This window comes from Myotis myotis, unplaced genomic scaffold (assembly GCF_014108235.1).
Source record: "Myotis myotis isolate mMyoMyo1 unplaced genomic scaffold, mMyoMyo1.p scaffold_m19_p_6, whole genome shotgun sequence".
NCBI lineage: Eukaryota > Metazoa > Chordata > Mammalia > Chiroptera > Vespertilionidae > Myotis > Myotis myotis.
The window spans coordinates 51,952,142-51,967,168 of NW_023416368.1; the positions used below are offsets into that span (position 1 = coordinate 51,952,142).

General features: G+C 43.2%; 1 protein-coding gene and 1 long non-coding RNA gene across 5 annotated transcripts in view; one reads left to right on the plus strand and one right to left on the minus strand.

The window, feature by feature from the left end:
* Nucleotides 1–1,083: 1,083 nt before the first annotated feature.
* Nucleotides 1,084–4,809, minus strand: LOC118659325. The gene is made up of 2 exons (XR_004968494.1): nt 4,534–4,809; nt 1,084–2,370 (listed from the first exon to the last, which is right to left on the minus strand). It is a non-coding gene; the product is annotated as an uncharacterized LOC118659325 (long non-coding RNA).
* A 157-nt stretch (nt 4,810–4,966) lies between these two features.
* The window catches only part of LOC118658797 (hedgehog interacting protein), an 89,297-nt gene continuing 79,236 nt past the window's right edge, over nt 4,967–15,027 (plus strand). For 3 of the 4 annotated variants that reach the window (XM_036314470.1, XM_036314472.1, XM_036314469.1), the window contains exons 1-2: nt 5,460–5,738; nt 11,525–11,717. In XM_036314470.1, the coding sequence (XP_036170363.1) occupies nt 5,460–5,738; nt 11,525–11,717 (472 nt within the window). Of the gene's footprint in view, nt 5,739–11,524; nt 11,718–15,027 lie in introns of all 4 variants that reach the window. The other variant, XM_036314471.1, reaches the window with a different exon arrangement.

The following is a 15,027-nucleotide window of genomic DNA, read 5'->3' on the forward strand; positions in this document are numbered from 1 at the left end:
TGGATGGAGTGTTTGTGTGAACTAATATAAATTCAAAGTAAACATCATTACATAAAAGGGTACGGTCTTTTTTTTTTTTTTAGTTTTATTCATTTCAAACGGGCCGGATCCGGCCCGTAGTTTGCCCACGGCTGGGCTAGACCATTTTGCCTAGGTGGGTAGTAGGCTATCCCAACTCGGTTTGCACACATGCACTCTATGTACATGCACAAACACGTTTCTCAGAACATGTCCCGTGTTAACCAGTGTATACCTGTAATAACCATATATAACATTTTTTCTCCCAACCCCCGCACTCTCCTTCCCAGTGACCTCCTTTCTTTGTAGCACTCGTCCTTGGCAGACTGTCTGTTACTTTTCTTCCCTAATAGCATGTGAGCTCCACGAGACAAGTCTTGTTCACTGCTTTGTCCCCAGTGCCCAGAGCAGGGTCTGGCACACAGCAGGTACCAACTTTTGAAAGACAATGAATAACTAGAAGAAAAAAAAACCCTACCAGCAGCCCTAATGTTGCATCACTGTGTTTGAATTACAACCAGTCTCTAATTTTAAAAGATGTATATTTATTCTTTGGTTTTGTTTGCTGCCCTTCCTCTGCAGAACCACGCTTGATAGCAATGGCTCCTGAAAATTCCTTAGTGATAATGTGTGGTGTGTCTTCCTTTCTGTTTAACAATTTAAAATGTCATAATGCAAATATTTCCTCCATTTCTAAACCTTTAAAAAGTATTAAGTCAAACAAGATTGGCCAGTCAGCAGCATTTATTGGGAGGCTGGCACTGTAGGATGAGACTGAACTAGACTCTTTTCTGGGTTCACCAAAGAAGAAGGAAACGTCATTCCTGTTTCGGTGGAGCTTACCATCTCATGGGTATTCGACTCCCATGTATGAAAAAAATCTGAGTCATCAACGCTGCACAAATGAAAATATAGAATGTAAGTGCTGGTTAAATGAGATGCAATGGCTGAAATGCTATTTGAACTTGAATAAATCCTAGAAATTGAGTAAAAAGCCAGAACTTAAAAATCTATGAGTATAGGGTAGGAAAGAAGAAAGGGTATTGTAAAAGGAAATGACAAATACATGAGTATAACTTTATTAGTTACCTAGTCTATAATCCACACTATGAACTTGGCCTGTAGCCTCTCCTTTCTTAGTTATCGAGTGTATTCTGTACTTTCCCTTTAATGTATCACAGTCTATTTTGAATTCTAATGCTTCTGTACTTTCAATGGCAGGGTGGAGTCACTTCATAAACTCCTTCTGACTCTTCTCAGGTCTCTGCTGAAATTTCATTTTCACAGAGAGGCTTTTTCCAGTCACTTAATCTGATATAAGTGTGCCTTGATATTCTCCATTTTGGCATTTTTTCATAACTCTTACCACAAGTCATAATCATAAATTTATGAACCTATCATCCGACTTCCTTACTAGATTATTAACTACCTAGAGGCAGGGTGTTTGTATTTTTTTCATTACTGTATATAGATTGCTTAGCACAGTCCCTGACACTTAATATATATTTGTAGAAATGGAATGCAATACTGTATATTTCTGTGAAGTCCAGAACTCCATATACAAAACTGATTGCAATAACCCGAATAATTTTATTTTAAACATTTACCAAATTTAAGCTGTGCTAACTTCTGATACATAGAAGTATGTATCAACATACTATAAGTGTGTGCATATATAAATATATAGATACATAATTCATATACATGGTAATATTTGGACCTTTACCAATTCAATTTCAATTGTGTCAAATATTTCATCTTTTACAATAATCCTAAAATGTTCAAGAGAACCTTTAATCTATCTGAAGTAAGGAATATAATCCTGGCTAGGACTGGTATATGGGGGTGGGAGGGTCCTAGTTGCTCCTAACCCGTACAGGGTGCCTTGGCCCAAATCAGAAGGAGCCGCATTGCCTGGGCAGACACCATGCACCAGTCCAGTCTGCTTGGTGAGTGGAGCTCAGCAGGATGTCAGCTCCCATTGGCTGCCTCAGCCAGGTGCCCTTGTTCATGGCACCACCTGCATATAGGTGGCTGGCAGTCCTGGATGGGGCTGCTCAGTGCTGGTGCAAGCAGAACATGGAGATCTGGCCATCCTCGTGCAGCTTGCTTTTAAAAAAGACTGATTTAATTTGTCTGGATGAGTCTGGCCGGGTAGGGGTCCTTTCTTCTTCTCACCACTTCTGATGATTTAGCTGAAGAAGGCCATTCTTCATGTTCAAGTGTGCACAAGGCTGTGCAGCCTCCAAGTGGGCTTTCAAGGTTTAATCTTAGGAAATAACCAATGTTGATTCTTGATTCCTAGACAATGATGCTGTCAAGCTGACTATAGGTGAACTTTGCAATTTCCCTCTGCAAAATCAAGAATTAGAAGTTAGTTCATGTGTATACTGCTGCTTGGTGACTATATGGAAATTTTACCAGTGGCGCTGAGAATAAGCTCCTCTATCATCACTGACCCGATGTATTGACCGTCGTGACAGTCTCATTTCTGTAATCCTTTCCAAACTCTCTCTTGAAACTTAGGATCATGGGTTATAACAGCTTCATAATTTTTTTAAAACCAAAATTAATTTACCTTTAAGTGTCCTTAGTCTCTAAGTACAACCATAAGGAAGGCCCGTTTTGAAACTACTAAGATGGATTCATCCCTTAGAGCAGAGGTTCTCAACCTTCTGGCCCTTTAAATACAGTTCCTCATGTTGTGACCCAATCATAAATTATTTTCGTTGCTACTTCATAACTGTAATGTTGCTACTATTATGAATCGTAATGTAAATATCTGATAGGCAGGATGGTCTTAGGCGACCCCTGTGAAAGGGTTGTTCGACCGCCAAAGGGTTCGCGACCCACAGGTTGAGAACCACGGCCTTAGAGCAAGCGCTCAAACCACTGAAATATAATTTTAGAAAGATTTTTATTTTGAAAACAGAAAACCCGCTAAGGTGATATTTGGGTATAGAGCCTTGGATAGTGGAATGCAACCTAGATTAGGCCCCTGGGTCCTGGTTTTTAAACAACCTAATTAGATGTGATTGTGTGATTCAATCTTGATGGGATTCATCTCCAGAGCTATTTGTTACATAATAGTTTAAAGTCTTTATAACTTTATGCTTTATTTTATATTAGAAATCTGCAAATCAGGAAAAATGTCAGATAAAGCATCTGTGGATCAGAAGACACATTTGGGATCACATGTATACCGGAGTCCAACAGCTGTCCAACAGCCCCTGGGAGAAAGGGTCAGTTTGTTATAGGGGGCCCTAACTGAGCTCAGGACTGGACCAAATATTCCAACAGATTCTTTTCAGAGATTCCAATTGGTTACCGTGTGTGTGTGTGTGTGTGTGTGTGTGTGTGTGTGTGTGTGTAGGGGGGGTGGGGGAGGGGGCAGCTCCACTCCTAAATCTGGACCCAGGAAGTGAAAAGGGCAGAGAAGCCTTATCTAGCCCCAGCACCCACTTTAACTAACAGGAATTGGTTGCATCCGTTATCCATCTCCACCATCACCAACTTTCATGTTAGTTTGGTGAAATCTATGTCCCAGAAGTGAAGCAAATCCAAATATGGCGAACATTTCCTCCATTGCCAAAATGGGAAAACTGCCTTATCTCCTCTTCAAGATCCCTCTAGCAGAAAATCGTCTCCCCTCTTAAACACCCAAGCGGCAGGAAGCACACCTTTTGTGTGCCATGCCTATAATGCCAGCTTGCAGGGATCCTGAAAATGTCAAGCCACCCCTCTTGATAGCATACAGATCTTTTCAGAAACACTTTCTTCAGGCAGACTCTTAATTGGGGAAAGTTTCGCTTATTTAGGTTCACGGGACATATGGGGCGCCCCGCTTCTGGACATCCACGAACCTGCTAGCAATTCGTCCGTCAGAACTAAGCCTCGGTACTGACACCCCCGGGGAACTCTTCCCGGGATTTTTTTTTTTTTTTCATTGAAAATGAAGCTGATTCTCGGCCAGTTTCTTCGCCTCTCCTTCACCTGGGGCTGGGGAACCTGCGTGTCTGCGTTCCCGGGGATCGCCAGCGGGGCCTGGCAGAGTTCCAGGGCACAGGTGGGGCCCTCCCGGGGACGCCCCGAGCCAGCCCGCCCAGGGGCACCCCTCCCGCGGGCGGACCCCGCCGTGCACCCCACTCCACCCCACCTCGCGCGCGCGCTCGTGCCGTTTCGGGAGCGCGCGGGACCTTAGCGAGGATGGGCATCCGTCCCGGGACAGTCTTCAAACCCGTTCGGCCCGGCGGCTCGCAGCACCTGGGTTGCACCGCCTCTCAATCAGACCCCCAGGAAGATCTTTACGGACTCGAGCTTCACGTTGAAAATGACCCGGGGACAGGGGTGTCCATGCGAGCCAGGAGAGGAAAGGGGCCGGGGCTCCCTCCCACCACCTCCAGCTACTCAGCTCGTCCTCCTCCCGGGGCGAGGGGCGGGCCGGGCCGGGGCCCGGGTGGGGAGGCTCGGAAAGGGGCCCTCCCTTCTCACCTCCCGCGGCCCGCTCCTACTCACTTTCTCTCGGAGCCTCGGCTCGGCCGCCTTAGCCCGGGGTCGCGCAGCGGGGCCGCGGTCAGGAGAAAGGAGCCGGCGGGGACTCTCGGGGCCGCGACCGAGCCCCGGAGCGGAGGGTCGGGCCGGGCCGGGGACGCCCCCACCCGGAGCTCCGGCGGAGGCGGGGGCGCCGGGTTCCGCGCCCCGGAGGAGGCTGGCTCCGGGAGCTCCGCCGGGCCCCCACCTCCGCCCGCCGCCGCGGCCCGCCACCCGCCACCCCTCCCCGCGCATCCCCGAGGCCGCGGGGCCCGGGGGACGCGCTCGCGCCGGGGCCGCCCCCTCCCCTCCCCCAGCCCGGGCGGAGGCGCGCAAGCAGCGGTGACGTCAAGGGGCGCGCGGTGGCAGCACCTCCCCGCGCGCTAGTTAAAAAGAAGAAGAAAAGAGGGAACGAAACATGAGAGGCTGCGTGAGAAGCTGCAGCCGCCGGCAGAGGAGACCTCAGCATCATCTAGAGCGCAGCGCCGGCCCTGCCTTCGCCTGCCCCGCCGCCGCCGGTTCTGTCGCTGCTACTGTCTCACCTACACAACTCCCGTTACACGGACAAGTGAAGCTCTGTGGCCGGCTTCTCCTCCTCTTCTTCCAACTCCTTCTCCTCCTCCCACTGCCCCGCCGCGGCAGAGAGCCCCTAACCCCACTGACACTGGCACAGCTGTCCACGGTGTCATCCGCACCACGTTCTCTCGCTCCTCGGGCTCCCCCAAGGCACTGGACCCATCGCCTCGCCTTTCGTTTTTTTGCAAAGTTGCATCGCCCCCGCCACCTCCCTCGGCCTCGAGAGTGTCCCGCCGCCCCGCAGCCTCCTCCCGGAGCTGCGCCCTAGTGCCCCTGCTGGGCAGTGGCGTTCCCCCCATTCGCCCGCGCCCAGCCCCGGCCGCTCCGGGCAGACGATGCTGAAGATGCTCTCATTTAAGCTGCTGCTGCTGGCCGTGGCTCTGGGCTTCTTCGAAGGAGATGCTAAGTTTGGGGAAAGAGGCGAAGCGAGCGGAGTGCGGAGGAGAAGGTGCCTGAACGGGAACCCCCCGAAACGCCTGAAAAGGAGAGACAGGCGCATGATGTCCCAGCAGGAGCTGCTGAGCGGGGGAGAGATGCTGTGCGGTGGCTTCTACCCTCGGCTCTCCTGCTGCCTGAGGAGTGACAGCCCGGGGCCGGGGCGCCTGGATCACAAGGTAGGCACGCACCCGCCTCGCCGCTGGGAGGTTGGCATGCTGGCTGGGTGGGCTTCCCCGCGGCTCCGGCAGTGCCGGGGGCCGTAAGAAGGGCGGCGTTCGTCTGGGGAGTTCTTTCTGGTAACTTTTCGAAAGCGCCGGCGTGATCGCGTGGTGTGTGTTCCTCCCGGCTGCGCAGATACCTCGCCCGCCCCCCGGAGTCCGCGGTCGGGATGCTGTGCAAAACCGCCTGTCTCGGAAGAAAGGCGCTTCCGTGGTACCCTCCTTCGGGGGCTGGGTACATATTTTAAAAGAATCACGATTAACAGTGTGTTTTGGATCGAATAGGCATTGGCTGCGGCGAAACTGTAAATTAAGGTGGCTGTGGTTTCCGGTTTATTTTTCTGGAGTGAGGAGATGTGTGCAGCTCTCTCCACGTGCTCGGGGAGGGAGAGTGCTGCATCTCAAGGATGAGGAAGCATGGTTGGTTTAGGATCCCCAGCCCCGTCAGAGGGGGTTGTCTAACGTTACAGTCGTTAAATAGCGAAAAGGGAAGTCCTGGTACTCCCGCGGAGAACCCGAAAAACTGGCGAAAGATTTTGCTGGGGAGGAGTTGTCACATAAAACGGAGACGAGTCCCCATCCCTGGTTGTAATGTTTGGTCATATTATCAGTTCAGGCTTTCCCCTGGTATTTAGTTGCCCAGGACGATCTCCTCCAGAAACTTGTGTCAGGAGTAAGGCATTTCTATTTTCCTCGTGTTAATAAGTTTAAAGAAATAGGAAAATAGTGTTGGTTGACTGGAAACGCAGGCTTATGTTTGAGTTTGCAACATCTCTCGTGCCATGGGATGCAGTAATGTGTGCGGTCTACTGTACTCCGGAGAAAGCCTGGGGGACCACGTCATTAACAATCACTGCACGTGAAAAAAACAATCAGGTGTCTTTGCTCCCCCTCCCTTTCCCCATTTTAGGTTTAATTAAGAATTCCTCTGTTACAACACTGCAGTTGTCAAGGTCTGAGAGTCTCTTGGAAAACTTCTGCTTCAGTCTTGCTGGCCCAGGCATAATAAAAAAAAAAATAAATACCCAGGCTGAATCTAATTTTTATGCTCAGTTCACGGTAGATTTCACTCTATTCTCATGTAAACAGCTCCTACGAATCAACATATGTGTCTGGGTGGTATCTCTCACTTTGTTTTGTAACAAAAAGCCATATTGCATCATTTAATTTGCTCAAGTCATGCAAATAGGAAAAAATCAATAGGACAAAAAGGGGTCGACTTATCCTCCTCCCCACTAAACTGCTGCCCACACACAGAGTCCTGTTGCTTATGGCAAAAGAATAACAACAACACCATTGTGTTTGTTAGTTGGTTCACTAATGGGTGAAACTAGAGAACATCATTCTCTTTCAGTCCCCAGCTCTGTCCAAATGTTCATGCCTTTTGAGGGAGCATTTGTCCAACTCCCTCTATTCCCAGATGAGTGAGAACTGTCTTGCTGCAGGTTTTCAGCTGCATCTCGCTCTTTATTCTTACCATATGCAGCAGTGGTCTGAGATTCAGGAAACAGATATTCCAGCATTTTATTCAAAAACAATGTCCTTAAGCTCCTGTGTTGTACTTGAATTAAATGACAGAAGAGCTACATTCACATCATCTGCAGGGTTTTACCAGGATCTCAAAAGAAGCAGGAAATTTAAAGGAAGGTTTAGAAATATTTGCCATCAAGTCTCCCTGTGTACAGTGTATACTGTGAGTACACCCATGATCTGCAGACCCCTGCCATACTAAACATGAACATGAGGAATGAAAAGTTTGTTCTTAACTAAATGTAGTGGAGATTGGAGTTGGGGGAGGGGGGCGCTGATGGGAATGATAATCCCTAAGAGGAGTTATATAAAGCTTTTTTTTTTTTTTTTTTTTTAAGAAATCATTCTTTAGGAAGCAAATCTGCCACGTTAGCTAACCATATTCCTTCCCATTTTACGTGCTCCCAATCTCCAACAAACCCCTACGCGTTTGGGAAATGTGTGTGAATTAAATGTGGTACACTAGACTTTGCTGGTTTCATTACAAATGGTTTATAAACCAACAATACTCAAATTGTGCAACTCAGAGATTTGATATTGTTATGCCTATGCACTCTTGACCTATGTTAGCTCTCAAGTTTTAATAATTTTTAAAATATGTTATTTTATAATAAACATCACTGTTTCCCTTCTTTCCCTAACCTTTCCTGGTTTATAATATATGTTAGGGTCTTATTTCATAATATATGGACAGGAGAGATGATGGCTTTTTGAAAGGACCCTTTTTTATTTGTGGGGGAAAAAAATGTTTTCCCCAGAAAGATTTCTGCAACTTTTCAAGAAAATATAGGAGTAGCCTTTCCCTATGGGAAGAAACTTCATAGACAGATAGCAAACTAGGAGTATTGAGCATGCTCAGCTGTGCCAGTAAGTCCAGTTTCCAGTCTCACACATATTCTTTCATGTAATGAACTAGCATTAAGTTCAATTCTGTAGCCATGGCATTATGTTTTTTATTTAAATATAGTTTAATGTTTTGTACATTTTAATCATTTTGAGCATTGTAATGAGATGGCTAACTACTGTTATAAATAACTACTGCCAAAATTTAGGAAGTTATATTGTCTTAATATTTTTGCAGCTCTTAAATACAACATGCTAAAAGGATCTAATTCCCATTTGCCAAATCCAAACAGCTACCAACTGAAATACCCCCATTTTTAAAACTTAACTTGTAGCCACAGAAGCATAGAAGATCTCTCTACCTTGGGTGGTTTCACAGCCAAAGCTGTCAAGGAATGGGTGAAAAGTAATTGTTTTCAAGTGTGCCCTTTTACAATCATTTGTTTGCTCTGGCTCTTTCAGGGACAAAGCCTATTGTTGAACACATCCAACTAAACAAATAACTCATCCTGGGATCCCTTTAACAGCTGCCTTAGTACAATGATCTATTTACATATTAGCCTAAAATTGAAACTGAACTCTTTAATGACATAATCCAGCACTATAGTCCAGAGACCCATGTGTTCTACCCAACAGCTGAAGAACATTGTAGGCATATGATTTTTAGAAATAACTTTTTATGTACCAAGTGATCTTAAGGTGACATCTTAATATACTGTCATGTATTTTCTCCTTTTGTCCGCTCATCAAACCCATGTGGGGGCCTTTCTATGCTCTTTGTTTAGTTACTTGATAAATAAGGAGAAATACAGAAGGTCTCTGTCACCCATTTTACTACTTGTTGATAAGCTATAGTTGTAGGCCACACTTCACTGTGTATTCCAGGATTGATCTTACCTTTCTTCTATGGGTTTTACTTTCATGTGGCTCAAGATTAAAGGATGACCTGCCAGATGTTATAAATTAGTCAGCAACAGCCACAATCATTACTAGGCATGCTGTAATAATGTTTCCAAGTTTTACATGATTTCCAAAGTATATTTAGTTTAAACCACTATAATTTGATGGTTTCGTATATGGCTTTTAGAAATCGAAACAGGAAATTAGCTTAAATTTCTTCTTAAGATTGATGACATTGTCAGACATAAAGTTAAGGATCTGTATAGACACAGACACATAGGCTGACAAGAAAAAATTCCACACACACACACACACACACACACACACACACACACACAGCAGTACACATCTGTCTAAAACAGTGTTGCAGCTTGGGCTGAGTCAGTTTAATTGACTTCAGTAAGACTATTGGTTCATTGAAACCAAAGCCAGAATGATGGCTCTATCTATCTTCAAATGGGTATTTACACTGCAGACCTCACACAGAGCAAAATGTTACCATCCTGCTGGGCCGGAACAGCATGAAACTTTACAAAGAATAATATTATAGTTGATTTCAGATAATTTATTGAATCCTATTTCTGAAACTTTTGATGAGAGATCTTGTGGCCAGGACACATTCCAAAAATTATAAAAGACAAAATTCTTTAGGCACTAACTTCAAGCTCTTCCTGGACAGCAGCTGGGAGAGTATATGGGGATCATTTTGTTTCAGCTATAAAAAAATGGAAGCGTGCATATTCTCCATAAAACCAAAGGTAATTACATTGCAGTTTTTCCGCCAGCAAAGGAGGTGGTTTCAACATCCTGCAGTTGTTTTGTTCTTAGAGGACTGCTGTATGATAAACAAACAGAACAAAGTTGAACAGTATTAATATTGAATGGATCTGGTGAGGTCTGCCAGAGTATGGACAATAAAAGACATTTAAAACATTCTTGGAATGCAAATTCTAAGTGCCTGGTGTATGTTTCCTTTTAGAAAACTTTAACCATTTAAGCAATTGTCATTTAAATAAGTTGATAAAAATTAAAATGTACATGTAATTCTGATTAGAAGTGACTTCTGAATATAGTAGATAGTTACAACATATTGTAAATTTTTTTCTGAAACTGGGTAACTTCTATGGAATTTAAGTTGCTTTGCTCTTGAAGATCCAAATTTTGTGATCATCTAGAATATATTTATTCTAAAAAAATAGAAGCCATACGATGTACTCAAATTAGAACCTCAGTTTGTGAATGAACTATTTGCTTTAAACAATAATCTATATATTAAAATATTAACTCCAGTTCATAGTTCTAAAGAAGTGATTAGGTACAGATATAGTTACATAAACTGGGAAAATGTTGAAGATTCAATCCCATTAGGGTTTTTTTCAATATGAAAAATCAGTTATTGGTTTAGACAGCACATCTCAAATATTGTGCTGATACTGTTCCTCTATATTAATTAGCGGAACTCCTGAAATCAGTTTTTCAAAGTTAGTACTAAGGCACTGAGACCTAACCTCAGTGAATCAATGACACCCAAATTGGTCTTATTGACATAAAAGACATACTACTGTATAAATAAAGATAAAAGCATGCCTTTTCCCATCAAGACTTATTAAATACTATACAAAAGCACTTTTATTAGACTCTTGAGTTTATTCATGCATATAACATACCTGAGGAGCTGGTTAGAAAGTTTTTCCTGGCTAAGATATAATGAATAATAAAAATGGGTCTTAAACCCGTTTGATTCAGCTCCAGATATTATTTTTATAGAACATGAAAGGGAGAAATTTTTCCCCACTTTAGAAAAATTTCCCTATGCAATTTTAAATTGAAAATTAATTAGAATTAGAAAAATGTAATTCAAGTTAACATCTTTGAGAATATCAAATTAGGAATTTCAGGAGTGAATTTCAAGACACAAATAAACCATACATATATTTTTTAATTCTGCTTTACATATACAGGGTGTCCCCCAAAAATATATATACACACTCATTTCTGTAGATTCTCTTAAATTTTGAAAATGAACTGTATGTTAATAAACACTGACTTTATAATCATTCAAGGTGTATACGTTTTTTGGGAGACACCCTGTTAGTGGATAAAGGTATTTGGAATTTTAAAGTTAAGTATCAGTCACTATACACTTTGAAGCAGAGTAAAGTGATAAAGAGATAAAGGGTCTCACTATAATTGTCATTTAATTTTTTTACACCTGAAAGGCAGATAAACCACTTTGATTTGCAAGAGTAAGAAGCCTTTTGTCCATCCCCTCCCCTTGGCTCTCTCATTCCACACAAGAGAGGACCTGTATATCCTTATAAAGGCATTCTCTACCTTCACATGGCAGTTCTTTTCAGACAGCTGTATTGGCTAAGTCACACTTTTCTAGTTACCTGATTACAAAATAAAAAGCAACTAACCCTAACTTCGAACCACTAAAAAGGAGTTTATTTCTGATTTACGGCTTTCAGATATTTTCTGTGAACAACAACACCGAATGTGGGAAGTTACTGGAGGAAATCAAATGTGCGCTTTGCTCTCCATATTCTCAGAACCTGTTCCACTCACCTGAGAGGGAAGCCTTGGACAGAGACCTAGTCCTCCCCCTGCTCTGCAAAGACTATTGCAAAGAATTCTTTTACACTTGCCGAGGCCACATTCCAGGTAAAAACGCGCACATTACATCAACTGCTGAGTGTCCTTCCAAGACGCCTGTCCTTCAGTGCTTGCATCCAGGCGTGTAAAATGTATCTCATTGTTCAACAAACCTATTCTTTCCTCATAACTAACCTTTTCAAGTTTGAAAACTTTTATTGCTGCTAAATGGGATTACTGTCATTTCGGTCCACAAGTAGTACGCTGGTTTGGTTGAAATGTTCTGCTTTTTGTTGTTGTGAAATCGGTAATACAGTCGGTGATCTTTACACGTGTTAGATTATCAGTACAAATTTCTTACTGGTTTCCCCTTTACCCATCTACATCAATATCAAGGCAGCCTCCCCCTCTACACAGTGGACACGTAAATGCAGATTGTCCACTGACTTTTAAGGTATTCCCTTAAATAAGATACAATTCAAAATCCAAAAAAAAAAAAAAAAGTAAAGCCTTACAAAGCACTTTGACATATGATGACTAATTTGCGCTTCAAAAACCCTGGGAGATAGGTAGGAATTGTCCACTTGATTGATAGGACACCTGAGGCTCTGGAGGCGTGAAATGCCTCCCCGCAAGTTGTGCAGTGAGAAAGTGAGAGGGTGCACAGAAAAGTTCTCATGCTGACAGCCATCCAAGTCTACCTGGTCACTATCATGTTTTGGACCCTAATAAGCATATACATTCTTGGGCATTGATTAATTTTACCATCAAATGTTTGTAAACTTTGGTTGTTGGTTTAGTTGGAAGAATCAACATAGAGGTAGAAAAGAATTTAAGGAGGCAGCTTCAGTTTAGTTAGGCAAAGTCACACACAAACAAATCAGGAGCTAAGAGTGTAGAAAACCCCATGGCACTGGAGGAAAAGGCAAGCTTTCAGAACTCTGGGATGCACTTAGATAACTTTTTTTTTCATTGCTATGCACATTTCACTTTTTTCTCTGACCCAAAAGTATAGATTTCCCTTTTTTTTGGCATTTTTTTTATAGAGCCCTCTTAATAACCTAAGAAAACATTTTGACTAGGGTTGCTTGCTTCCTTTGGTGTAGCATAACATGGATCTAAACCCATTCAATGTGAAAATATTATTATTGTCTTTATAAACTACAGTCATGTTTCGAAGGCTTTTTTTAAGCCAGCTGTTTCTCCCTCTTTATCACATTCCCCAAAGCAAAGTAGAATAGGTCACAGTTGCCTCGATGGCCTGTTGAGAAGCGATAACAGATTAGGTCCCATAAAGGCCTGCTGCAAATCTCAAGTCTTGAAGGTTCGCCTTGACCACCATAAGCTGAGTGTGATATGAACACTTAGCATTTTCATCTACCTCCATCTACTTGAGTTCAAGACAACCAGGCTGTATTTGGGAACTCATCTATGGGGGGTCTTCCTGGCATCTGAAGTTATTTTAGCTTCCAAAACAAACAACAGAAAGCGATACCCACTGTCAGAGGGAGCACAGCAAACAGCTCAGGAGCCAGAGCGGCAAGCACCTCACTCCCCAGATCAACATATGTGGTGACGAATGACAAATTTATTTTTCTACCGAGTTTGTATATATGTAAAACTGCTGAAGTGCATCAAGATGTCAAGTGCTTTTGGTGGCCACCCAGGCTGCCTTGAAAGATAACCAGATGAAAGCTCCACTCCAGTGGTGGACGGAGCAGCCAGGGCGCTTCCCAGGGACAGGTTAACAGGCTGCAGCCACTCGCAGAGGGGGCCTTCCTCTGGACCCATCAAATGCAAATAATCGCTCTAAATACGGGTCCCCAAAGTAAGCTGTAATCACACTATTTGTGTTCCTTATGTTGACCAGTTTGTTAGCCAGACTGATCCTTGGCACACAGGTTACCATTTCCTAAAGTATGATGAATAGGATGATGATCCTGCCTTCCGCCCTTCCCCCAAACCCAGAAGACTCTAGAATTCTAGAACCCTGATTTTTCAGAAGTTGCTTAAAAAGCAAGTTTGTAATATTTTTGCCTTAAGTCTATTTAGTGACATGGTTTACTTTTCTCTGAAGTTCAAAATGGTAAAAACAAAACAAACAAAAAAAACAGCTACTTTGTGATTTTTTTTTAATAAGAAACTAGTTAACATGTTTGGACTATGCTTTTTAATACCTCATCTTTCTGCAAATCAAAAACATGAAGAGGAAGGTGCCCTAAGGTATGTATTTTGCTAAAGCAAATGCTGAAAGGGGGTGAAAATAATTCCAGAGACACCTTCATTTCTTCCTCCCTTGCCCAATATATAAAATAATAAATATGTAAATGACCCGTCCCTTTGCTTCACCTTCATGGTTTTAAGAACACACCGGTCACTTTGCAATACACTGACACCCGAAAGATAGCTACTTTCTAGAAACTGTAATGCAGAAATATTCATGGCCTGCTTATTCCCTGCCCTCCGCATCCCATGAGAAAAGAATTTAAGTTAAAAGTCACAAAAGTGAGGATACACTAGAGTTTTCTTAATCATAATATTAGCTAGTTGTGAATTTACTTTGGGAGGTAATTTCTTAAAACTTCTAAAAAGTACCAAAATTACAAAAAACAAAACAAAACAAAAACCCATCACACGAGCTCCTTTCTGAACACCACAGGTCTTCTCCTCTGCCTGAATTATGACTGACAGAGTGGGTACTTTGCTGTTCACTAGGTGATGGCACCCCACACTCGACAGCCTTGTTTCTTCCATTCATCCATTCATTGCTATCAAGATGATGTTTATCACTCTAAGACGTCATCTGTAGGTTACTGCAGTGTGAAATGTCTGTACACAATTAGTTCAATTGGTTTAATCCTGTTGCTAATGAGGCCAAGGTCAAGGATTTGATTCCACTGAGCTGCTTTAGTCCACAGCCACTCCCGACCACCCAGTCAGATACCTCACCCATGTGTCTTCTTAGTCCCCGAGACACAAACCAGAGCGAACAGATGGACACATCAAATCTACTACCTCTACTAGAAAAGTGCTCTGGAGTGCAAGCCTTATTGACAGTTGGGCATTTTTCTTTTTTCCATTTTTTCCTTATCATGACCAACACCACATGTAATGAGGAGAAATAGCTTTTCTCCAGCATACATGCTGAGTGAGAGAAAAGCTAGAGCTGAGACTTCTCTCCTGAGAATATTTATTCACATGCCAATGTTTTATAGGGCACTTCCTGGTGTCGTAGGACTGGGTTCATGATCCAGCAGAGAAAAGTGCCAGGCCCAAGATAGTTGGTAAGTGATCAGGAGTTTAAACAAAAAATATGGCTCCTGGAATAATCAGTGAATGTCCATTATTAATGGACTTGATCATATTATGATGATCCAAG